The sequence below is a fragment of the Eleutherodactylus coqui genome, chromosome 8 (assembly GCF_035609145.1).
Source record: "Eleutherodactylus coqui strain aEleCoq1 chromosome 8, aEleCoq1.hap1, whole genome shotgun sequence".
Taxonomy (NCBI): domain Eukaryota; kingdom Metazoa; phylum Chordata; class Amphibia; order Anura; family Eleutherodactylidae; genus Eleutherodactylus; species Eleutherodactylus coqui.
In genome coordinates this window covers 3,018,846-3,045,460 of record NC_089844.1, presented here as the reverse complement: position 1 = coordinate 3,045,460, position 26,615 = coordinate 3,018,846, and the positions used below count along the sequence as shown (strand labels likewise).

General features: G+C 45.6%; 1 protein-coding gene across 1 annotated transcript in view; it reads left to right on the top strand.

The window, feature by feature from the left end:
- Positions 1-21,310, top strand: part of LOC136576113 (antigen WC1.1-like) — a 103,366-nt gene extending 82,056 nt beyond the window's left edge. The window contains exon 8 of the mRNA XM_066575133.1: positions 20,632-21,310. Within this exon, the coding sequence (XP_066431230.1) occupies positions 20,632-20,735 (104 nt within the window). The 3' untranslated portion in view covers positions 20,736-21,310. The remainder of the gene's footprint in view (positions 1-20,631) is intronic.
- Positions 21,311-26,615: the final 5,305 nt, after the last annotated feature.

Here is a 26,615-nt window from a genome sequence, read left to right as displayed (position 1 = left end):
CCTATACTGCTGCCACTTGAATGTTACAGGGGTCTGCCTATACTTCTGCTACAGAAATGTTACTGGGGTCTGTCTATAGTGTTACTACTTAAATGATATAGGGGTCAGCGTATACTTCTGCTACAAAAATGTTACTAGGGTCTGCCTATACTTCAACAACAGAAATAGTGGTGTGGTCTGCCTATACTGCTGCTACAGAAATGATACTGGGGTCTGCCTATACTGCTGCTACATAACTGTTACTGGGGTCTGCCTATACTTCTGCCACATAAATGTTACTCGGGTCTGCCTATACTGCTGCTACAGACATGTTTCAGGGGGTTGCCTATGCTTCTGCTACATAAATGTTACAGGGGTCCACTTATACTGCTGCTACAGAAATGCTACAGGGGTCTGCCTATACTGCTGCTACATAACTGTTACTGGGGTCTGCCTATACTGCTGCACTTAAATGTCACAGAAGTCTGCCTATACTACTGCTACAAGAATGTTACTGGGGTCTGCCTATACTTATGCCACGTTAATGTTACAGGGGGTCTGTGTATACTTCTGCTACAAAAATGGTACTGGGGTCTGTGTATACTGCTGCTACAAAAATGTTACAGGGGTCTGCCTATGCTTCTGGTACAGTAATGTTTCAGGGGTCTGCTTATACTGCTGCTACATAAATGTTGCAGGGGTCTGCCTATACTGCTGCTACAGAAACGTTACTGGGGTCTGCCTATACTGTTGATACAGAAATGTTACTCGGCTCTGTCTATACTGTTACAACAGAAATGTTACTGAGGTCTGTCTATACTGTTACTACTGAAAGGTTACAAATACTGGGCTCTGCCTGTACTGCCGCTACTGAAATGTTACAGGGGTCTGCCTCTACTGTTACTACAGAAATGTCACTCGGCTCGGTCTATACTGTTACAACAGAAATGTTACTGGGTTCTGCCTATACTTTTGCTAATGAAATGTTACTGGGGTCTGTCTATACTGTTACTACAGAAATGTTACTGGGGTTTCCATAGACTACGGCAACATAACTGTTACTGGGGTCAGCTTATACCTTTTCTACAGGAATATTACAGGGTTCTGTGTATACTATGGGTGCACTAAGTCTTCCCATTGCGGTGTTCTACCTATCTGGCCCGACAAAAAAAACAGACTGACTAGGGCATTGCGTGTGGGCCGCAGCCAACATGAATTTCCTCTCACGCAACCGCAGCTATCCGGGGCACTGCAATAGGATTTCTTTATGTACCGTCTGTGTGTTCCTGCTAGCCACCCATGCTGCGGGTGCACACAGACTTGCCATAGTGGAGTTGTACCTGCCTAGCACTTAAAAAAAACAAAACAGAATGTCTAGGGCATGGCGTGTGGGCCGCAGCCAACATGTATTTCCTCTCACGCAACCGCAGCTATCCAGGGCACTGCAATGGGATTTCTTCATGTACCGTCTGTGGGTTCCTGGGGGCCACCCATGCTGTGGGTGCACACAGACTTCCCATTGAGGTTATTTACCTGTCTGTCCCCAAAACACTGACAGACTTGGGTAGGGTGCAGAGTGCAGATGGTTTACCCCTTGCGTTGTCGATGAGGTATCCGACACCCAAGCAGAATGAGTAGTGTGTGGACACATGGAGTCCCCATTGGACGCAGGGTCATACGGGGGGGTTGGGCAGCATGTAACCCAGAAGAAGAGGCAGCGGTGTGTCCCGCAGGCAGTGATTGTGCTTGGTTGGAGGTAGTGTGGTGTTTGGCTAAGGTGTGCCTCGCTAATGAGGGTTTGTCCGAAGTAAAAATTGTTGGGGGGGGGGGGGCACTCTTGCCGCTATTGTGGCTTAATAGTGAGACCTGTGAACCTAAGATGCAGCTCTGCATGTTGCCTCTCGCCTGCCCTATCCGTATCTGTGTCATTTCCATCACTTTCGTAGGTTTTGCAGATTTGCACAAATGCAAACCTTAGCAAGCATCGCTCATATTCAAAAATGCTCGAGTCGCCCATTGACTTCAATGGGGTTCATTACTCGAAACGAACCCTCGAGCATCGCGGAAAGCTCGACTCGAGCAATGAGCACCCAAGCATTTTGGTGCTCGCTCATCCCTAATTAACAGCAAAGGGATTTGCACCGAGAGCACTGGCCCTTTAACAAATAATGCAGGAGAAATCATTGAAGATGATGGAGGGAAGGCAAACCTATTTTTTTCAAGCGTATTCACAAACAAAAAGGAAATGCCATATGAGATGCAGGGGAATAATATGAATCCCTCACAAAATATCTCATACCTAACGCAGGAGTAAGTGCGGAACAGGTTGAAGAAGATTAAAATCGACAAATAGCCAGGCCCTGATGGAATACACTCAAGGGTACTAAGGGAACTAAGTGATGTTATAGCTAGGCCGCTATATCTAATATTTGTGGATACTATCAAGACTGGGGTTGTACCATTGAATTGGCGCATTGCCAACGTGGTTTCAATTTACTAAAAGGGTCCAAAAGGGAACCTGGTAACTACAGGCCAGTAAGTCTCACTTCAGTAACTGGAAAAATATTTCAGGGGTTTCTGAAAGACGCCATCGAAGAATACCTCAAGGAGAACAATGGAATAACTCCTCACCAGCAAGGATTCATGAAGGGTCCATCATGTAAGACCAATCTGATCAGCTGCTACGATGAAGTAAGCTCTAGGCTGGACCTGGGAGAGTCTATTGATCCCGTATATCTGGACCTCTCTAAAGCATTTGACACTGTGCCGGATAATAGGCTGATATATAAAATGAGACAGCTCGGATTGGGTGAAAACGTGTGTATATGGGTAAAGAATTGGCTCAGAGATAGAAAGCAGAGGGTGGTAATAAATGGTTCATACTCTGATTGGGCCACAGTCACTAGTGGGGGGCCACAGGGTTCAGTATTGGGCCGCATTCTGTTCAATATATTTATCAACCACCTCATAGAGGGACTGCACAGTAAAATATCAATATTTGCAGATGACACAAAATTATACAATATAATCAATGTAACGGAGGACAATGTGCGGCTAGAAACGGACCTAGATAAGCTAGGGGCTTGGGCAGGAAAATGGCAAATTAAGTTCAATGTTGATAAATGTAAGGTTCTGCACATGGGCAGAAGAATCGGTTGTCACCAATATACACTAAATGGGGTACTGCTTGGGAAAAGTGATATGGAAAAAGACCTGGGGGTACTAGGGGATTATAGATTAATCTGGAGTAACCAATGCCATTCAGCTGCTGCAAAAGCTAATAGAGTCTTGGGGTGCAGTAAAAGAGGTATAGGGGCGAGGGGCGAGAACATCATCCTCCCACTATATAAGGCACTTGTCAGGCCTCACATGGAATACTGCGCACAGTTCTGGACACCGGTGCGCAGGAAAGATGCTACAGTGCTTGAGGGGGTTCAAAGAAGGGCAACTAAACTAATACATGGAATGACGGGACTGGAATACCCAGAGAGGGATTATTTACCCTGGAAAAAAGACGGCTAAGGTGTGATCAAATAACTCTGTATAAGTACATGAGGGGACAATAGAAAGATCTCTCCCACAATCTGTTTACACCCAGGACTGCGACGGTAACGAGAGGGCATCCGCTACGTGTAGAGGAAAACAGGTTTCATCGCCAACACAGAAAAGGGTTCTTTACTGTAAGAACAGTGAGACTGTGGAACTCTCTGCCTGAGGATGTGGTGATGGCAAAATCCATAGAGGAGTTTAAAAGGGGACTTGATGTCTTTCTAGAGGGGAAGGATATTACAGGATATAAATCTTTGGTTAAATGTTAATCTGGGTATATAGGCAGGTAGGAACTATTAGGGGTTGATCCAGGGATTAGTCTGATTGCCATTAGGGAGTCGGGAAGGAATTTTCTCCCAAAAGGGCTAATTGGCTCCTGCCTCTTGGGGTTTTTGCCTTCCTCTGGATCAATAACATAGGAGGATAAACAGGCTGAACTAGATGGACATTGTCTTCATTCCACCTTACATACTATGTTACTATGTTACTAAGTGTATAGGCAGACCCCTCAAACTTTTCTGTAGCAACATAGAGGTGGACCCCTGAAACATTTCTTTGGCAATAGTATAGGCGAACCCCAGAAGAACATTTCTGTGGCAATAGTATAGGCGAACCCCAGAAGAACATTTCTGTGGCAAGTGTATAGGCGGACCCCAGAAACCTTTCTGTAGCAAGTGTATAGGCGGACCCCAGAAACCTTTCTGTAGCAAGTGTATAGGCGGACCCCTGAAACATTTCTATAGCAAGAGTATAGGCGGACCCCTGAAACATTTCTATAGCAAGAGTATAGGCGGACCCCTGAAACATTTCTGTGGCAATAGTATAGGCGGACCCCTCTAACATTTTTGTAGCAAGTGTATAGGCGGACCCCTGAAACATTTCTGTGGCAATAGTATAGGCAAACCCCTGAAACATTTCTGTAGCAAGTGTACAGGCGGTTCCCTGAAACCTTTCTGTAGCAAGAGTATAGGCGAACCCCTCAAACCTTTGTGTAGCAATAGTATAGGCGAACCCCTGAAACATTTGTGTACCAAAAGTATAGGCGAACGCCTGAAACATTGGTGTACCAAAAGTATAGGTGAACGCCTGAAACATTTGTGTACCCACAGTATAGGCGTACCCCTGAAACATTGGCGCACCAAGAGTATAGGCGAACACCTGAAAAAATTTGTTTACCAAGAGTATAGGCGAAGACCAGAAAAATTACTTTGCTAAGAGTATAGGCGAATGCCTGAAAAATTGGTGTACCAAGAGTACAAGTGTACTCCTGAAAAATTTGTTTTACCCCAAGGGCAAGTGAAACCCATAAACATTTTTTAAAGATAGAGGTTGTTGTTGCTTAATTTGTAACAGAGCCTGGAGGCAGCCCTCCGAAAAAAATGATTTTAAAAGTGCCCTTTGGCCAGCAGAAAAATTTGCAGTTCAGTGTGATAGCATGCTGTTTTAGGAAGAGGAGGAGGAATAAGATCCGAAAGGAATAGACCAAGCTGTTTCTCACCTTTTTGGGGGTGAGAGAGCGGATGCATATTTCTCCTGTTGCAGCTAAAAGAATCTTTAGGATCCGCTGCTTTCTACCAGTGGAGAAGAGAAATCTGGGGAAATCCAGCATTTGTTCATCTTAATCAGTGTAAGCCTGTCGGCACTGTCAGTTGACAGGCGGGTACGCTTATCCGTGATGATCTCCCCAGCAGCACTAAACACCCTCTCTGATAAGACGCTAGCGGTAGGACAGGCTAGCACCTCCAGGGCATGCAGCGCAAGTTTGTGCCACATGTCCAGCTTTGACACCCAGTAGTTGTAGGGAGCAGAGGCATCACGGAGGATGGTGGTACGATCGGCTACGTACTCCCTCACCATCTTTTTACAGTGCTCCCTCCGACTCAGCCTTGACTGGGAAGTGGTGACACAGTCTGGCTGGGGAGCCAAAAAACTTGGAGAGTGTACCCTTGCCTGCGCTGGACATGCTGCCTCTGCCCCCGCCTCACCTGCTAGTTGGCTCTTTGAACTACGTCTTCTACCACTACCACTGTCAGATGGGAACTTTTGCATCAGTTTTTCCCCCAGGGCCCTGTGGTATTGCATCACTCTCGTACCCCTTTCCTCTTCGGGAATGAGAATGGAAAGGTTCCCCTTATACTGTGGGTCGAGAAGGGTGTACACCCAATAATCCGTGTTGGCCAGAATGCGTCTAACGGGAGGGTCACAGCAAAGGCAGCCTAACATGAAGTCAGCCATGTGTGCCAGAGTCCCAGTATGCAACACATCGCTGTTCTCACTAGGAGGATGATTTTTATGATCCTCCTCCTCATCAGCCCATACACGATAAACAGATGAGAGGGAAGCAGCATGGGTACCAGCAGTGTGTGGCCAGCAGTCTCTTCTTCCTCCTCTCCCTCCTCCAAAATGCACTGAGAAACAGACGTGAGGGTAGTCTGGCTATCAAGCGACATACTGTCATCCCCAATCTCCTGTTCTTTTTTTTTTTTTTTTAAACCAAATTTTATTAAGGTTTTACATTAATTAAGACATTCAGTTTTCCATAGACCAATCACAGAGATAATTGTTAGCTTAAGAAAACAGCAGAGGTACCGGATTGCAATGAGAAGAGTCTGTGTCTGCCGCTCCACGGTCTCTGGCATATGAATATGCTGTAACACTAACATTATTGATAACTTATAATTACTATAATATAATATATAACTTTTTTCTCATCACTGCGGACGGGGAGCCCATTATCTAAGGGGGGTTAGCGTCTTTTCCCGTTTGGCATAAGTGCGTCGTTGTAGCGCACATTTCCCGTGAGAGAAAAGATAAATAAGTTTAACCTCTGAACAATTCTTATGGGTGGGGGGGTTGGGATGGGGGGGGGGATGGGAAGGATAAGGTAAAAGGGGGGTAGGGGAGGGTAGAGTGATCCGACAATATCTTAGTATGATCTAGGGGATTGCCCCCCACCGGAACTGGTTAACTTTTTGCTTCTCTAGAGAGGTACTCACAGTCAGGACTCGATCTGCCGCTCCGATGGATGCTAGATGCCGCGAAGCCACTCGCTACTCCCTCCTGAGTGCGCCAGACACCGGTCCTCAACTCCAGGAAGTCCACACTCCAGTCATGGGCCGGTATATAGTGGGGTTCGTGCCCCCTGGGTTTTCTAGGGTAACTGTTCATGTGTTATATGTCCCCGCAGATTTTTCATCTCTGGGTCTCTATCTAATGTGTATTAGTGCGCATGGGGTCATTGTTCTGGTTTATTTGTCTCCAGGGGTGCCATGTCTTGATAAATCCCTCGTGTGAGTCCGTGTTCCAGCTATGTAACTCCTCCATGTTGTAGATTGCCTCGACTTTGGTTTTCCAAAGTGCCAAAGTGGGTGGTGCTTTCTGTAGCCAGAGGGAGGGTATCAGTGCCTTGGCTGCATCTAAGAGGAAGGCCAATAATTTGTCCCTAAGGGGGTGGAAGTTTGCTGAGGGTCTCCAAAGGAAGAGAGTCTCTGGTGTGATTCGGAAGTTAGGTTTAAGTAAGCGTAAGACCTCCTCTACTTCTTTCCAAAATGTGGTGAGTGCGTTACACTCCCACCAGATGTGATTGTAAAAGCCTGTTGCTGCGCCGCATCTCCAACATTTGTCCTGATCAGCTAGTTTATGCGTATATAACCATTGTGGAGTCTTATACCATCTGGCTATGACTTTATAGTGGCTTTCCTGGAGCAAAATACAAGGAGACAGGCCGAATGAGGTCTGTAGGATCAGTTTTATATCTGATGTAGTGAGGGTTATTTTGAGTTCTTTTTCCCACGATGTTAAGAACGCAGGTTTGTAGGGGGCTGTGGGGGCGATGAACCTGTTATGAATACTGGATATGGAGCTATTGTTTGGGTGACTTTTTAAAGTCTTCTCAAAAGGGGTCTCCGGTCTCGTTGATTTAGAGGTTCTCTGGAAATCGCCAAATGTTTGTGTTATTTGAGCTTTTTGTAAGAAGGATAGAGGGAGTTGCGGAGCCAGCGTTTCCAGAATATCCGCTGATTTTCTGTGTATTTGTGTTTGTAGGTCGCCTAAATTAAATGGTGCAAATCTCTTCCATAGGTTTCTGGAGACGCTATCCGATGTCCGGTTTAGGTACCTATTGAGGGTGCTCAATGGAGCTATAGGGGAGGGATCTGGAGCCAAGGAGTTTCTGTACTTGTCCCAGGCCTCGCATGGGCCCCTTAGGAGCGGATTGAAATTTTTGGATCTATATTTATTTTTGGTTGGGAACCAGAGTTCCTCCAGGAAGGAGTCTCCCACACCTCCTTTAGCCAGTGTACATAGGATATCGTCACCTAGGTCCAGCCAGTACCTAAGTTGAACTGCCAGGAAAAAATCGTGGACGCACGGTAACCCAATTCCCCTCTCGTTCTTCCTTTTGCTCATAAGGCTAAAAGCCAGACGTGGTCTCTTTTGTTTCCATGTATATCCTGAGAAGGCAGAGCGTATAGCTTTGAAGAACGTCTGGGGTAGATGAATGGGCACCATTCTGAGTTTGTATAAGATTTGAGGGAGGACATAGGACTTTAATATATTTTTCCTGCCTAGCCACGAGGCGCACGGGATGTCGTATTTCTGTAGTAGGAGTTTAATCTGCGTCAAGAGGGGCGCAAAGTTAGCGTTGTAAAGGTCATCGGTGTTCTTAGTAATTTTAATTCCTTAATAATCTATGGATGTATCAGACCATTCGAAGGGTGAGCTGGACCTAAGCTGGGCCCAGCGAGCTGGGGGGATCGATACATTGAAAATAGTGGATTTAGTGAAATTTATCTTAAAGTTAGAGATGGAGCCAAAGGTATTTAGTAGGGTGATCAGGTTGGGAATTCCTGTTTCCGGCTCAGAAATTAGGAACATAATGTCATCCGCAAAGGCTGCCGCGCTCAAGCTAACTGAGTCCCCCTCCAGGCCCCTAATAGTAGGAGATAGCCTAACCATTCTCAGTAGAGGTTCTAGAGTGAGAATGAAGAGAGACGGCGAGAGCGGACAGCCCTGGCGGGTGCGATTTCTGATGTCAAATGGGGGAAAAGTAGATTATTTATCTTTAGTCTTGCGTATGGTTCTTTGTATAGGGAGAGGATTTCAGAGATAAAGGTGGGTGGGAAGTTGAAATGACTCAGTACTCTTTCCATATAAGTCCAGCTCACCCTATCGAATGCCTTCTCGGCGTCAGTGCCGACTACTGCCAATTCTATATTGTGGGTTTGCGGGTATCTAATGGCGTGGAGCAATCTGTAGCAGTTGTCCCTGCCCTCTCTATTTTTGACAAAACCAGATTGTTCTATCTATCAGACGTGGAATGATGTCTTCTAGCCTTTTTGCCAGGAGTTTTGCCCAAAACTTAATATCCACATTAATAAGGGAGATGGGCCTGTAACTGCCACAGAGCTCCGGATTTTTATTTTCTTTATGGATGAGCGTTATGTGCGCCTCTTGCACCTGTTTTGGGAGTTGTTTCCCTGACATGAGTGCGTTCATCACGTCTCTCAGTTTGGGGGCCAGCGTGTCTTTGAATGTTTTATAGTACATTGCTGGGAGACCAACTGGGCCAGGACTCTTTCCATTAGGGCTATTCTTAATTATATCTTCCACTTCCTTTAAGGAGATGGGTTGTAATAAGTTTAATGTCTCTATATTCTTCCACTTGGGAAGGTTTGAGGTTGTAGAGATCAGCGTAAAACCTTTGAAAGGTCACCGCTATTTCCTTTGATGATGACTTGGTTACGCCTAGATGATCTTTAATGGAGGAAATGTGGTTCCTAGATTTGGCTTTCTTAATTAAGGAAGTAAGTAGCTTGCTGCCCTTATTGCCATGTGCATAAAATTTGTATTTAAGATAAAGATGCTTTTTATTGTATCTAGATCCTAACAGGCGTTTAAGTTCCCGCCTGAGGTCCAACAGTTCCTCCATGTTATTCTTAACTAGAGACAGTTTGGTAAGTTGTTCTAGTTTCGCAATTTGGGTTAAAAGATTATCTATTTTGAATTGGTGTTGCTTTTTGATTTTGGAACCCAGAGAGATGAACAGGCCTCTCATGTATGCCTTGTGAGTTTCCCACAAAACCGGGGAGTCTACATCACCCGTGTCATTAAGCAGGAAGAACTCTTCTAACAGACCTGTGAGGCGGTCCCTCTCTAATTCTGAGTCCAATAAAGAAGCGTTTAGTTTCCAAATCCATTCCCTATGTCCTTCTGCGGTAAGTCTGAGATCTATGTGTATGGGTGAATGGTCTAAAATGGTGATTGCTTCTATTTTTGCTTTCACTACCTTGGTCAGGATTTCTTGGGAGACATAGATATGATCAAGTCTCTAGAACGATTTATGTACTTGTGAAAAGTACGTATAGTCTTTTTCTGAGGGGTTAATGGATCTCCACGCGTCCACGACCTTCATCTCCTGAAGTATTTTATGCAGCTTTTTGGTTTATCTCTGGGAGATCCATGATCTACCCTTTTACGAGTCTAGTAGGGGGTTGAGGAACAGGTTAAAATCTCCTCCTAATACGATTGGGCCCTTAGCAAATTCTTTCAGTGTTCTCAATTGTTCTAGCAGCCAGTCTACTTGGTTCAAGTTAGGGGCGTAAAGATTTGCTATTGTTATTTTTGCGTTATTGATGGAGCCTTTTATGAAAAGGGTTCTCCCTAACTCGTCAGAGTACTTAGCTTTCAGGGAGAACACAATGGACTTGTGGATCAAGATTGACACCCCTTTAGAGGCGGAGACAGGATGTGTGTTATGGTAGTACTGGGGGAAATTTTTCCCGGGGAGGTGACTATGTTTATCGGCCTTAAAGTGTGTCTCCTGGAGGAGCAGGATCTTGGTGTTGTATTTTTTGACTAATTGTGATATGCTGTACCTTTTTTGAGGAGAGTTCATTCCCCGAACATTAAACGACGTGACTCTGAGCGGCTCCGCGGCACCCGGCTTCTCCATCACTCCCTGGCAAGATCGAGTGATGCTTTTTTTTTTTAAACACTAGGAGATAAAGATACCAAAGTCAAAAGTCAGAGCACAGATTAGACATTCTATAATTCTCTAAGACAATGAGTAGGTTGTCAGACGTCGCAGTCCGGACCGTATCTCTGACACCTACAGCTGTTTGTGTGTTGGGGGTTAGGGTGGAAGGGAGGTTTAGGGAAGTAAGAGGGAGGAAAAGAAGGGGGGTGGGTTGGTCGTACAATGGAAGAAAGGTTGTTAAGTTAACGAGTCAGCACCTTAAGTGCTGTATGAGATACGAGTGGGCTCCGTAAGATTACTAGAGCACAGACGTATACTCCGGGCGGAAAAGAAATATTTCGACTATGAAATGAAAAAGTTTAGCTGAAGCCTAATCGGGGAGCACAATAAGGCACTATTCTTGTGGGGAGACATAACAAGGGGGAATCAACCAGAAAGTTACAACCGGCGGAATCTGGCAGCGTCGTCGGAACGCTGTAATTTGGCGAACATTTCCTCTCGTGTCCGGAAGGTGGTCTTCCCGGGCCTTGTCAGCAAAGTCTTGTTAAACTTAGGAATTCAACTGGTTCTTTAAACATAGCTGAGGGATTAGAAGAATCCCTGACTTTTTAACTTCAGGTGGTTCCATCGGTGTTTTCCTCTCTTTGTTTCTTTTTCTGTTTACTACGAGGGGATTTCACATGGGTGACTGTGTGCCAGCTGTCTTGCGAAGGTAGTGTAGGCAGGGTCGGGAGCTCCGGGAGGGGGAGCCAGTTAGGGAGGTTTATGGGTTCAAGCCCCAAGAAGTGCCAGCTTTCCTGTAAGTTCTCTGGGGATCTTATCTTGATCCTCCTCCCTTTGTAAGTGATCCCAATTCCGAAAGGAAACAGCCACGCATATTTGATGTTTTTGGCTTTTAGTTTCTCCAAAAGGGGTCGCAATAACCTGCGCTTGGCTAAGGTAGAGGGGGAGAGGTCCTGGAAGATCTGGATCGCTGCGCCGTCATACTGCAAGTTTCTGGAGCTGCGTGCCGCATTCAAAATGGCCACTGCGTCCGGAAATGACAGCACTTTGCACACTATCTCCCTGGGGGGGTCAGATGGGACCGGTTATGGTCTGAGGGTCCTATGGACTCTTTCTATAATGATCTCTGCTGCTCTGTCCTCCCCCAGCAAACTCACAAAAATCTCCATCACAACTTTCTGCAGGGCTTCAGATGCCCAGGTCTCTGGGAGTCCTTTTATGCGGACATTATTGCGGCGACTCCTGTTTTTCAAGTCCTCTTGCATGAGGATCATCTTATTTAGCTGGGAGTGCTGCTCTGTCACCACTGCTGCCAGCTCCCCCGTATGTGTGGTGATGGTTGCCGTGGAGCTCTCAAGCTCCTCCACTCTCCTCCCCACGCTCCTTACCTCCTCCTTAATGGCTGTTAATTCAGCAAGCAGGGGGCTCATGGTTGTGGACAAAAGATCCCTCATGAATCCTTTTGAAAGGGGTTCGTCCTCTTCTCCCTCCGAGGAGACTTCTCCTTCCCGCGCTGCCTTCAGAGCTGAAGCTGCCGCCGGTGCCATCTTGCCCGCCGCATGTGGAGAGCGGGAGCTTCTATCTTCAGAAATCTCTGATGATCCGTTTGCCCCCGGGCTGGACGAGGAGTCACAGTGTGATCTCCTGCTTTCTCCCTGCCAGGTTTCCCCATTTTCGGGTAAGATCGCTGCTGGTAAGTGCCTTTCTTTGTGCTATGGAGATGGAGTGCAGGCTCTAAGCGTCCATCTCTCTCCGCGGTTAGGCTCCGCCCCCCATCTCCTGTTCTAACCGCAAAGCGTCGGCCTGATTGCTTAGCAGCAAACTTCTCAGCAGGCAAAGCAGCGGGATGGTAACGCTAATAATGGCCGCTCCCCATTTGTGTAGACTCCTCAAAGTTTCCGAAGACCTGACAAATGTCTGCCATCCACGCCCACTCCTCTATGAAGAACTGCGGAGGCTGACTACCACTCCACCGGCCATGTTGCAGCTAGTATTCTACAATTGCTCTACGCTGCTCGTAAAGCCTGGCTAACATGTGCAGTGTAGAATTCCAGCGCGTGAGCATGTCACACAGCAGTTGGTGCTCTGGCAGCTGGAACCGATGTTGCAGTGTCCTGAGAGTGGCAGCATCTGTGGTGAACATGCGGAAATGTGTACCTTGGTAAGCAGGTCAGACAAGTGGGGGCAGTTTTTCAGAACCTGCTGAACCACCATATTGAACACGTGGGCCAGGCATGGCACATGTGTGAGGCTGCCAAGCTGCAGAGCTGCCACCAGGTTATGGCCGTTGTCACACACGACCATGCCCGGTTGGAGGCTCAGCGGTGAAAGCCAGTGGTTGGTCTGCTCCGTCAAACCCTGTAACAGCTGTGAGCCGGTGTTCCTCTTGTCACCTAAGCTGATTAGTTTAAACGTGGCTTGCTGACACTTTCCCACAGCTGTGCTTCTGTGCCGCATGCTAGCGACTGCTGGCAACGTACTCACACTTCTTAATTGAGAGGTGGAGGTGGTGGAAGAGGAGGGGGTTGGAGGAGGTGGCATAATACAACGCAGAAATCATCACAGAGGTTGGACCTGCTATGCTCGTTGTGGGTAGCACGTCAGTGGTCCCAGGCTCTGACTCAGTCCCAGCCTCCACCAAGTTCAGCCAATGTACCGTCAGGGATATATAGTGTCCCTGCGTGCCAGCACTTGTCCACGTGTCCATCGTTAAGTGGACCTTCCTAGCAACCGCTTTGGTGAGGTCACGGATGATGCTGCGGAAGACGTGCTGGTGTAGGGCGGGGACGACGCACCAGGAAAAATAGTGGCGACTAGGGCCCGAGTAGTATGGGACTGCCGCCGCCATCATGTTTTTGAAAGCCTCCTTTTCGGCTAACCTGTATGGCAGCAACTCCAGGCTGAGTAATTTGGCAATGTGCATGCTTAAAGCTTGTGCATGCGGGTGGGTAGCAGCATATTTCTGCTTTCGCTCCAACGCTTGTGTTCGCGACAGCTGAACGCTGTGCTGAGAGACATTGCTCAATAGTGTGGAGGACCGTGGATGTGAGGGTGTGGTTGCAGGCCGGGAGGCGCTCATGCCTGTGTCCTGGGATTGGATCTGTGTGGCAGGTTGTGGACAGGGGAAGAGGCAGTGGTGTGACCCGGAGGCAGTGAATGGCCTTCGTTCCACCTTGTGGTGTGCTTGGCCATCATATGCCTGCGCATGCTGGTGGTGGTGAGGCTTTGAACACCTGGCCCTCTGCACGGAGGCTTGCAGCGAGGGGGTGCTGTGGGAAACAGTTGGGGGATTATTTGCTCTGGCCCTGCCTCTCCTCCTGGCCACCCCACTGCTCTTCCAACCTGTCCTGCTGCTGCACTTGCCTCCCCCTCTGAAGCCCTGTCTTCAGTAGGCTTAGCAAGCCAGGTGGGGTCAGTCACCTCATCGTCCAGCAGCTCTTCCTCTGAATCCTCTGTGCGCTCCTCCCTAGGACTTTTTGCCCTTACAACGACCTCACTGACAGACAACTGTGTCTCATCATCCTCATCCACAAAAAGCTCTTGAGCCAGTTGCCGGACGTCCCTATTCTCATCACCCGGACTCTGGGAAATTTCCAAATGTTGGGCATCGGTCACGACAAACTCCTCAGGTTGGTGAGGAAACGTTTTTCCTACTTAGGGCAGGGACCCGAGAACAGTTCCTGGGAGTCTGCCTGCTCAGAATCTGTAATTTTCCTGGAGTGACAAGGCAGAGAGGAAGGAGGAGCAGCTAGAGAATTCAGAGGTGCAGTCCCTAGCCCAATAGTAGAGGACTGCGTAGAAGACTGGGGGTTCGATACATTGCTGGACACGTTATCCATGATCCACAACAGGAGCTGCTTGCACTGCTGTGCTTGTAATAAAGGTCTACCACGCGGACCCGCAAATTGTGATATGAGGCTGGGGAGCGGAGAGATGCGGTGCTCTCTTGTTCCTCAGCAGCCGACTCTAATTCACCCCGCCCAAGTCCTTAGCCTGTGCCCACACCCTCACTTGGACACCCGCGTCCACGTCCTCGACCCTTACCCCTACTCCTCATTATGTCAGGGCCCAAATAAATTAACCCACTATATAGTGCAAAGAACTGGGGCTAATTCACCGACCACAAAGACTTGTAGATACCGGAGGCTCTATGCTGTGACAAAAAAAATGTAACCGCTATCTTGCTCTGATACCTAGGGGGAAATTAGCACTCGTAGAGACTTGTAGATAAGAGAGGCTGTATGGAGTGGCAGAAGAAAGTAACCCACTGTATAGTGCTGATAACAGCGGCTTCTTCACCACACACAAGAAAAGAGTATTGTGAGATGCTCTGCATAGGGGCAGAAAACTATTAACCCGGTAGATAGTGCTGATAACTGCGGCTACTTCACCGCACACAAGGAAAGGTTATTGTGAGATGTTCTGCACAGGGGAAAAAAACGATTAACTCAGTGGATAGTGCTGATAACTGCGGCTACTTCACCCAACACAGTGAATGGTAGATGTGAGATGCTCTGCACTTCCCCAGAAAAAATTTGCAGACTGTTTAGCGGTAAGAACTCTGGCTATTTGACTGCACACAGCAAATGGGAGATGTGAGATGCTCTGCACTTCCCCAGAAAAAAATTTGCGGACTATTTAGCGATGAGAACTCTGGCTAATTGACTGCACACAGAGAATGGTAGATGTGAAATGCTCTGCACAGGCCTAGATGCTTGAAAAAAAAAATTGGTGCACTACTGCTCCCAGCCAGCCAAAAAAAATGCAAACAATGAGGAGTAGCCCTAAGAAGGACCGTTGGGTTCTTGAAGACAGGATCCTCCCTACTCTAAGACTTTCCCTATCTCAGCAGCAACTCATTTCCTAACCTCTGCCAGCATGCGTCTGAGGCGAGCCGCGGGCGGCAACAGCTTTAATACTCGGTGGTCACCTGATCCCTCCAGCCACTCACTGCTGTAGACGTGCACAGGGCTGGCACGTCTCAGCAGGAACTGGTAATGCCTTCCTCGCATGTTTATTGGCTAAAAAATGGCGCTCAACATGCGGGACAGTGAAATGAAATTTACTTGATTACCGCGTGGTGCTTGACTCGAGTAACGAGCATGTTGAGTAGCCTAATACTTGAACAAGCATCAAGCTCGGACGAGTGCGCTCTCTCATCTCTAATAATTACATAAAAGTTATTCTTTCAAAGTCCCTGAATCAAAAGTCAGTAATGCCAAGTCACAGACTTTGAATATAGCTTGCATGCTCACTCAGCTTGCATGCTCATGTATGTTTGATTGAGGGCTTAAACAGATGGGCCTATATGCAACTATGCTTCCCACTATGGAGCGTTGTTGTGCATGAATGTTTGGGTCTTTTTTCAGACTATTCAAAAGAAAAAAAAGAAGCAAGAAGACAGGTCCCCTGTCAATGGGATCATGTAGAAACACAGCAAATATGCAACTACATGTGTATTCAGTGCATTTTTACACATTTTGCCTGCCTGGGAAGAACAGGAAAAGAAAGTGGCAAAAATTGGATCTTCTTCTGTATTTTTGCAAAACAACCCAAACCATAAAACTCTAAATATGCGCATACAAACACAGTGAAAACTGTGATTTTCATGCACCAAAACTACATATGCGTAACCCTTAGGGCTGCTTCACATTCAAAATTTGCCCACACTGAACACAGAGTAAAGAACCCACCGATTTCAATGGGTTCATTCTCAAAATAGGGCCTACCCTATTTTCCTGCAATTTGCGCATCAAAACTGCCATTGAAGTATATGGCCGCCTTTAAAAATACGCAGGGGGAAGGGTGTGACACTACGCAAATGGCAGGAAAAAGAAGACAGCTGGACCTTAATAAGCTTAAATAGCCATTAAATTCCACGGATATGGTATGTAAAGCGCACATGTAAACTGGCCCTGCGTGTGCAAAAATGACAGTAATATGCGTAGACATGCACACAACACCCTGATTATGATCCTCTTCACACCTTGCTTATACACAAATATGCTGTGCATACGAAAAGTCAATGGTAGTGTATCACAATGCAGTGAATATGCCTTTGCATGAATATTCACTGCAACTTCACAAATGTTGCCAGAAGATGGAGAAGATGGTAGGGAAGAAAGTTCTTTTTTCTTTTGGCATGAAATAAATGCATTGAATATGGATGTAATACATGTGTTAACCCCTTAGTGACAGCCCCATTGCTTTTTTACATCCTGGCTTGCCGGGCTTTAATCTTTGGGGATGTAAAAACACGTTCGCTCTGAGGATTAAAGCCACGTGGGCTGTGGACGTGACAGCTCCATGCTGTCAGCTGCCAAAGGTTGTGGGGAGATGAAATTAAGTACCATAGGGCCCCAGATTTATCCATGGACCTTACCCCTGTTTCTGCACAAAGTCCCTTTGCAAAATGGCGGATGCATCCGCAAAAGCTGTGGATTGCTAAGGTAATTTAAAATCTCTCCGCTCCTGGCTACCAAACATACGCGGGCCCTGGTCACATGATCGCTGCTATCTATTAGATAACGGTGATCACGTAGAAGTAAAAACAGTTTAAATGTCACCTCCTGTCGTGGATCCTTGGTGCTTTCCCTAACGTCGGCAAAATGGCGGAAGTAAGTTTAGAAGCTGAAGAGGGCCGGGAAAATTTAAGATCTCTTTGCTCTTGGCTAAAGGTAGCAAAGACCCTGGAACAGTGACCACAGATCGTGGTGAGCGGTCCCCCATAGCGTGATTGCCGTTATCCAATGGATAAGAGCAATCACGTAAAAGTTGAAGTTTATTGCTCCTTTCGGCTTGGGCCCGGTTGCAAATACAGACATAAGATAAAGCCCACAAAAGGGTATGTTTCTGAACACAGGACAAACAGGGGGATCCATTTTGGGGTGAAAGTCTTCAATCATATGTGTGCTGAACAAAAAAACAGTTTTTAAAATTACATAATTGCCAAAAAAATGAAAATCATAATTTTTCCTTCTGCTTTGCTTAGATTCATTCAAAAACTGTAGGGTCAAAATACGCAGTACATCCCTAGATAAATTCATTAAGGGGTATTATTTTCAAAATGGGGCCATTTTTGGGGTTCTCCATTGTTCTGGCAGCTGAAGGGCCCTACAAGTGGGCAATGGGGCCTAAATCACCTTCAGGCCTTAGTCAGCCGGGCGTTTTTAGCCGCGATTTGCGCATGCGCATGCGTCTGGCGATTTTATAAAACCATTGCTTTGCAATGGTATCGGACACATGAGCGCTTTTTATGCGCTCGTCCGATAAATTATAGAACAGAAATCGCAGATCACCTATCTGCGATTCCTGTTCTCTTCTCTATATGCGCTCAATGGGGCCGGCGGCAGCAGCGCTGACCCCATTGAGAACATATAGAAGACAAATCATTCTTCTCTGCCACAGCTGTAACAGCTGTGGCAGAGAAGAACGATGTTTGCCCATTGAATTCAATGGAGCGGCAATACAGCCGCTCCATTGAAAGCAATGGGCTGCCGGCGTGCGCGGGGTGAATTGTCAGGAAGGGCTTAAATATATAAGCCCTTCCCTGCAATTCATCCTAAAATGTGTTAAAATAAAAAAAAAATTGTATACTCACCTTTCCGCTGCAGCCGGAGTCCAGCCGCGGCCGCTGTCAGTTCTGAACTGCTTCTTGCCACTATTCAGCCGGCGGGGCTTTAAAATCCCCGCCTGCTGAATGATCTGCCTCTGATTGGTCACAGCCCTGACCAATCAGAGGCCGGTTTCACTCACACACCCATTCATGAATTCCTGAATGGGTGAGTGACTGCTGCCTCTCAGCGCTGAGCCAATCAGGGGCAGGTCTGACTCACATCCATTCATGAATTCATGAATGGGTGTGAGTGAGACATGCCTCTGATTGGCTCAGCGCTGAGCCAATCAGGGGGCAGGTCTGACTCACACCCCCTTCACACCCACTGCAGGACGGCCGCACGGAGCTCTGGCTGCCGGGAGAAGGTGAGTATATATATATATTTTTTATTTTTACACATTTTAGCATGAATTGCAGGGAAGGGCTTATATATTTAAGCCCTTCCCGACAATTCATCCCGTGCTCGCCCGCAGCGCATTGCTTTAAATGGAGCCGGCTCTATTGCCGTCTCCATTGAATGCAATGCGCTGGACAGCTCCGGCCCGTTTCTAATGAAACGCGGCTAGGAGCAGATTTTCGGGCGATTTGCGGGCGACTTGCGCGCACCGGTCACGCGATTTGCGGCTGCGCATTTGTCATGCGATCCGCAAATCGCGTGAAAAAACGCCCGTGTGACTAAGGCCTCAAGCTAAACTTTTGTTCTGAAAGCCACTGGCTGCTCCTTTCATTTTGGGCTCCATTGTGCATATGAACATAAGATTAGGGCCACAATGGGTATATTTCTGAACACAGGACAAAGAGGGGTATCCATTTTGGGGTGCAAGTCTTCATTCAAATGTGTGCTGTACAAAAAAAAATTTTTAAATGACACAAATGGCAAAAAAATGAAAATTGTAATTTTTTCCTACTGCTTTGCTTAAATTAATTCAAAAACTGTGTGACTAATAGGCAGTACACCCCTAGATAAATTCAGTAAGGGGTCTAGTTTTCAAAATGGGGTCAATTGTGGGGGATCTCCATCATTTTGACTGCTCAAGAGCTCTACAAGTGTGCTAGGGGGCCTAAAATGCCTTCAAGCAAAATTTCTGTTCTGAAAACCACCTTTCATTTTGTGGCCAGTTGTGCATACAGACATGAGATTAGGGCCACAATGGTTATATTTCTGAACACAGGACAGATATATCCATTTTGGGGTGTAAATACTCATTTTGTGTGCACTAAGGAAAAAAATGTCTTTAAAATTATATATTTGCAAAAATATAACATTTTATTTTTTCTCCTCTAAATTGCATTACCTCCTGAAAAAAAACGTGGTGTCAAAATACTTATGGCACCCCTCAGTGGATATATTAAGGGGTTTAGTTTTTAAAATGGGGTCATTTGTGGGGGTATCTATCATACTGACACCTATGAGCCTTTGCAATCTTGGCTTGGTATAGGAAAACAAAGTGTTCCTCAAAATGTTGATTTTGTACGTCTCCTAAAAGGCTAAAAAAACTAAAGTTTTTCTAATGTGCATCCAGAATAAAGTAAACAGATGGAAATATATATTATCAAAGATTTGTACAGTTTGTTTGCACATATTTGAGATATTACAATTGGAAATGTGAAAATTTCAAACTTTTCCCAATGTTATCACTTTTAATAAGTATACACAAATTCTATTGGACTATTTTTACCATCTAACTGAAGTACAACATGTAGATAAAAATCACTTGGATATGCAAAACCTTTACAGAGTTATTCTATGTTAAAGGGGTTGTCCTGCGCCGAAACGGGTTTTTTTTTTTTTCAACCCCCCCCCCCCGGTCGGCGCGAGACAACCCCGATGCAGGGAGGTAAAGAAAGCTTACCGGAGCGCTTACCTTAATCCCCGTGCTCCGGTGACTTCAATACTTACCGCTGAAGATGGCCGCCGGGATCCTCTGTCTCCGTGGACCGCAGCTCTTCTGTGCGGTCCATTGCGGATTCCAGCCTCCTGATTGGCTGGAATCGGCACGTGACGGGGCGGAGCTACACGGAGCCTGCATTCTGCACGAGCGGCTCCATAGAAGACTGCAGAAGACCCGGACTGCGCAAGCGCGGCTAATTTGGCCATCGGAGGGCGAAAATTAGTCGGCACCATGGAGACGAGGACGCCAGCAACGGAGCAGGTAAGTATAAAACTTTTTATAACTTCTGTATGGCTCATAATTAATGCACAATGTATATTACAAAGTGCATTATTATGGCCATACAGAAGTGTATAGACCCACTTGCTGCCGCGGGACAACCCCTTTAAAGTAACACATGTCAGATTTCAAAAATTTCTCCCTGTCACTGCGGGTTTAAAAAGCACAAAAAAATACACTAAATACATACATAAACATGTAGTGAAAATGATGTGACTATTACATGCATATGACCATGTGACTGGGCTCTAACAATGTAACAATACATTGAGCCAAGTAAAGTACATAATACATAATTGCTCAGTAGATTAATATCTATTCTTTTTTACTGTTTTCAGACGCCATTCTCCTGAATAATGAGCAGAATGTTTCCATATCTGACAATCAGGACGAGATTCTTCTCTCTGTGGACCACGATTATGATGATTCCATGTCTGCATAACCAGAACCTGACCGAGTGGATTATTGTCACATTGTAGATAAATGTATGACAAGAGTAATAATATAGAGTAGAGTCTCTCTCATCTGTATATTCATTGATGAATGAGGGTTTTGTTTAACATACTTGTTATTAAGAATAGAATCATTTTACCACATAGAAATGGTATAGGTACATGAATATCAATCATAAGCTCATGTCTCATGTATATAATGTTGGCATTTTAGACATCAATGCAGTGTTCGTTGAGTCTAAAGGCCCACTTAGACACAACGATTATCACTCAAAAGCCATCTTTTGAGCAATAATCGTGTGTAACTGCACTGACATCGTGCAGGTTTCTGTTAAGCCATCGCTCATCGTTGTCTTTTAGCGTGCTGAAAGACAATGATGAGCCTTATCAGGAATTCACAGTGGGATACAGCTGATACTATTGTTTCAGCTCTATCCCGCTCCCTAAACACAGGCTGGGTATAAAGAACAGAGCTGGACAGCTGTGTTCTTCATACCCCGTTTGGAGCGTCCGGCTGTATAACAGCCGGGCACTCCAAGAGGGGAACAACTGAATGCAAAAGACAAGCGGCCCCACTTGTGTAATGCATCCCCTGCTCAGAGTGCTCAGCTGTTATACAGCCGAGCACTCCGAGCAGGGAACAGCTTGATGCAGAAGACAAGCGGCCCCACTCGTCTTATGCATCCCCTGCTCAGAGTGCCCGGCCGTATAACAGCCGGGCACTCCAAGCGGGGAACAACTGAATGCAAAAGACAAGCGGCCCCACTTGTCTTATGCATCCCCTGCTCAGAGTGCTTGGCTGTTATACAGCCGAGCACTCCGAGCAGGGAACAGCTTGATGCAGAAGACAAGCGGCCCCACTTGTCTTATGCATCCCCTGCTCAGAGTGCCCGGCTGTATAACAGCCGGGCACTCCAAGCGGGGAACAACTGAATGCAAAAGACAAGCGGCCCCACTTGTCTTATGCATCCCCTGCTCAGAGTGCTTGGCTGTTATACAGCCGAGCACTCCAAGCGGGGAACAACTGGATGCAAAAGACAAGCGGCCCTATTCGTCTTCTGCATCCTCCGCTCGAAGCGAAAGGTGATCGCTCACCGTTTGAGTGATCACCTTGTCCTGTAAATGACACAATGATTAGCGCTCAAAAGTCGCTCAAAAGACCTCTTAATCGTTGTGTCTAAATGGGCCTTAACATATGTTGTCATTTGGTAATATAATTGCTTTGCTTACCTTGAAACCAAAAGGATTAGTCAGCATGCTAACAGTAACATATAAGAAGGGAAGGCTAAAGCCAAACATGGGTTAAAGAAAAAGGAAGTGTATGCCCATCATAATAATCTTAATAGGCATTCGGTGCTGCCGCATGTGAAACCCGTACTAAAGTATCCTACAAAATATTAGCGAACAATAAGGAAAGAAAATAGAAATAAATTAGAAAAAAAACATTAAGAAATACCGAGTAATCGAATGAGTGAGATTATCATTGTTAAGTCCAATGCTGCATTTGTATAAGAATTGGGAGTAGTGTAGGGAGGTACCGACAGTTAATAAGCATACCCTTAGCTTGACATGTATAACCCTTTTTTTATTTAGGTTCTCCAGCCAAGTTGTGCATCTAGGGTGGTATAGATGATAATTACTTTGCTGTAATGCTATTGAGCCTTCCATAGAGCAGTTATAATTAACACGTTGAATTACTTTGATAATGGTGGGAATATTGCTAGACCTCCATTTATTAGCTATCAGCCACTTCACCACCACAAGCCTGTTAAAAAGAACTGGCTTCTCTAAGGGTGGTAGATCATCTAGCCCTAAATTGAGCAGACAGAGTTGGAGACCATGGTGTGCGTTATCCCGAAAGAATGCTTAACTACCCTAGAATATATGTAATATAGTGCCCAAGTCCAAGTGGCAATGCCAACAGAGACTAGATATTGTGGCAGATATTAATGAAATTCTATATGGTATGAAATATCATCTACATAAACGTTTTCTTGTTGTCTCCAAGTAAGATGAGCCTTGGGAATATTAGCTGCCCGGAAAGCTTGATACTAAGTGGAGTTATCCACTGTAACATTTAAATCTCTTTCTAATCTAGCCACACCCTGGTGCATATCAGGAGATTTTCAGAAACAGTTTGATATGTCTTAGAAAGTCCTTTTTTGTGCTAGTGATATTTAAAAAAAGAAAAGGTCAAATGGGGACTGGGGGTGCCATTGGACTAGGCACCCCTGACAAGTAAGTTCTTTTTCCCAATATCTTAAACCCCTCTATCATTGGAGCGCTGAGCACTTTTTTGATACTACATACATATCTTTATTTTCTCTGGCATATAATATGCCTAGAGTCTTCTCATGATGCTCTCCCGACTAGACTATACAACACCAGCTTGGATTATATGACGGACCGGTATCTACTAATATAGTAGACCGGCAGCGTCGGGGTGAGTCTATCCTTCTCTCTCTTTATTCATATAAGGTACACATTTGTATACATTCACTTCTTTACTGCCCCACTGGAGCGCTGCCTCTGACTTTTTGCTCTAAAAAACAATTAGGGGTGCTGGCAGACCATTGGTTTCAATGGAGCCGCCAGCAGCAGCCGTGGCTCCATTGAAGGCAATGGGCACGAACCTGCATTCACGCGTGTTTGTGCACGTACGTGGGTGCGCACTTTTTTGCCACCTATGTATGGCACATGCACACGCTTGTGTGAAGCAACCCTAAGAATGATTCAGGAATATATCCCGATGCCATGGATTTTAATGAAGCAATAGTTGTATTTACTTCTGTTAAAGTAAAATCCTCTGACGGGGCAGAACGTTGAGCTGAAGATATAGAGGGAAGTTGTACTGAGTTAAGGAATGTGTTAATTCTAGCCTCTGATGGTTGCACCACAGAGGAATTATGCTGTAAATGACATAAGGAAGAGTAATAATTGTGAGAGTATTAGAAATATCTTGTGGATTGAAAATTATTTTTCCCTGTTAGAATTCTAAAGAAAAGAAATCTTAGATTTATAAGAAACATTTTTCCAAGCGGCGAGCTAACAAGGACCCCGCTTTACTGCTATGACTGTACTATAAAGCTTTGAGTCTCCTTATATAAATATGTTTTAGCACTAAATACGTGGGTTCAGTCTATGGTGTAACCTGCCAGCTCTTGAGCTCTGAGTTGGCAATAAGATTGTTTATTTACCTGCTTAATACTTAGCATGGAGTTAGTCATTCAAAGGATGGAGGCTTCTCTCTTTAGCTGCAAAACTAACCTAGTGTCCTCTAATAAAAGCTTTATGAGAGCACCATACCATTGTGTCGCCTACTTCATTATTATAGTTGAATGGAAAAGAATCATCCCAAACTGCCCCAAACCATTGCAGGTATTAATTAGAATGAAGTATATATTGTTTGATTCTCCAGTGGACGGAGGGAGGTTGGTTACATTTCTCATCAACTGTTATATGCATGGGAGCATGATCAGACCATTTAATTAGACCAATGTCAGACCACACAAGTCTCCGATATAACTGATTATCTACAAGGGAGGTCAATTCTTGAGTAACATCTGTGAGGATTTGAGAAGAAGGCATAGTCTCTTTCTCATAGATTTTGTATCCTCCACATCTAACAAGCCTTCTTTGTGCATAAATTGAAATAGATCAGAAGGGGAATCTGAATTAACTGGAGCTAAAAAATCTAAAGAACGCCACATGGTTTTATTGATGTCACCCAATACTAGTAAAGCTCTTTTTTTGACCTTGTACTCATAATTAGTTTTAAAAAGTTGTTTAACAAAGTGAAGCTGCCCAACATTAGATGTGTAAAGGGAAACTTAGTTCACAGACTAAAATCATATATCCCCCTGATTGTCCACAACCAGTTCAAGTTCTGTAAAAGCAAGTGTACAACACATAGCAATGGTTACTCCTCTTTATGCTATAAAGGTCTGCACTCACCAGGTGCATTTCCTGAATGCACAGTATATTGGATTTATCTATTAGTGCCTCCCTACACAGGCAGGATTGCTTATAGGGGTTATGAAGTCCCTTTACATTTATTGAAGTGACCATGATAAAAAGGGCTGATCATAGGTGTAACGCATGAGTACTCATAGTTACGTGTACCTCTGAACTGTACACTAGATACACATAGTAACATAGTAAGCTAGGCCGAATGAAGATAATGTCCATCTAGTTCAGCCTGTTAATAGTTCCTACTTGTCTGTAAGGCCCGGGTCAACAACCCGCTGCTCCCCTAAAATCTATATCCTGTAATATCCTTCCGCTCCAGAAAGACATCTAGTCCCCTTTTAAACTCCTGTATGGATCCTGCCATCACCACGTCCTTAGGCAGAGAGTTCCACAGCCTCACTGCTCTTACAGTAAAGAACCCTTTTCTGTGTTGGTGATGAAACCTGCTTTCTTCTAGACGTAGCAAATGCCCTCTTGCAGTCCTGGGTATAAACAGATCATGGCAGAGACAATTCGGATTGCTATTAAAATCTGCCTCTAAAATCCATGTGTGAATCCACAGCAGAAATATCTTCAATGTTAAAATTGAACATTTGTTGCTGGTACCAACAGATTATAGCTGGTCATGGGGCTTACAGCAAGCCAATTTGTAGTTTTAAAAGAGTTTTCCCTTACTGTTACAGCATTGAGGTCCTAGATATAGCAGTACGATCAGTTGACTAGTTTTCCAAGTAAAATATATTTCACACTGTAGATTGAAAATGCAGAAAATTAAATCTATGTGCTGATTTTTAGAATTCAGGGTGTTGAAAAATTCAATTATGTCTTTAATCCAATGGTTTAAAACCATGTTTTCCTACAAAAGATACAGCAATATCAGCAGCACAACCAAATACCCGCTTAAGGGAGGTGTAGAAGTTTGCACATTCAGTTGTTTGAGTTATGTGCACTGTTCAGACACAATTCTCAGCTTTTGTGTCTGGTAGGCGAGGGCGTCGTCCTGCTCTCCCTGTTCACTGAACTTACATTTATTCTCTTCCAGCACTCATAGGGTTAATTGTAGAGATGAGCAAGCACCAAAATGCTCGGGTGTTCGTTACTCGGGACGAAAATTTCGCGATGCTCGAGGGTTCGTTTCGAAAAACGAACCCCATTGAAGTCAATGGGGGCGACCCGAGCATTTTTGTATATCGCCGATGCTCGCTAAGGTTTTCATTTGTGAAAATCTGGGCAGTTCAAGAAAGTGATGGGAACGACACAGCAACGGATAGGGCAGGCGAGGGGCTACATGTTGGGCTGCATCTCAAGTTCCCAGGTCCCACTATTAAGCCACAATAGCGGCAAGAGTGCCCCCCCCCCCAACAATTTTTACTTCTGAAAAGCCCTCATTAGCAATGCATACCTTAGCTAAGCACCACACTACCTCCAACAAAGCACAATCACTGCCTGCATGACACTCCGCTGCCACTTCTCCTGGGTTACATGCTGCCCAGCCCCCCCCCCCCCCCCCCCTGCACGACCCAGTGTCCACAGCGCACACCAATTTTCCCTGCGCAGCCTTCAGCTGCCCTCATGCCACACGCTGGCCTCATGCCAAACCACCCTCATGTCTATTTATAAGTGCGTCTGCCATGAGGAGGAACCGCAGGCACACACTGCAGAGGGTTGGCACGGCTAGGCAGCGACCCTCTTTAAAAGGGGCGAGGCGATAGCCCACAATGCTGTACAGAAGCAATGAGAAATATAATCCTGTGCCACCGCCATCAGGAGCTGCACACGTGGGCATAGCAATGGGGAACCTATGTGCCACACACTATTCATTCTGTCAAGGTGTCTGCATGCCCCAGTCAGACCGCGTTTTTTTATAAATAGTCACAGGCAGGTACAACTCCGCAATGGGA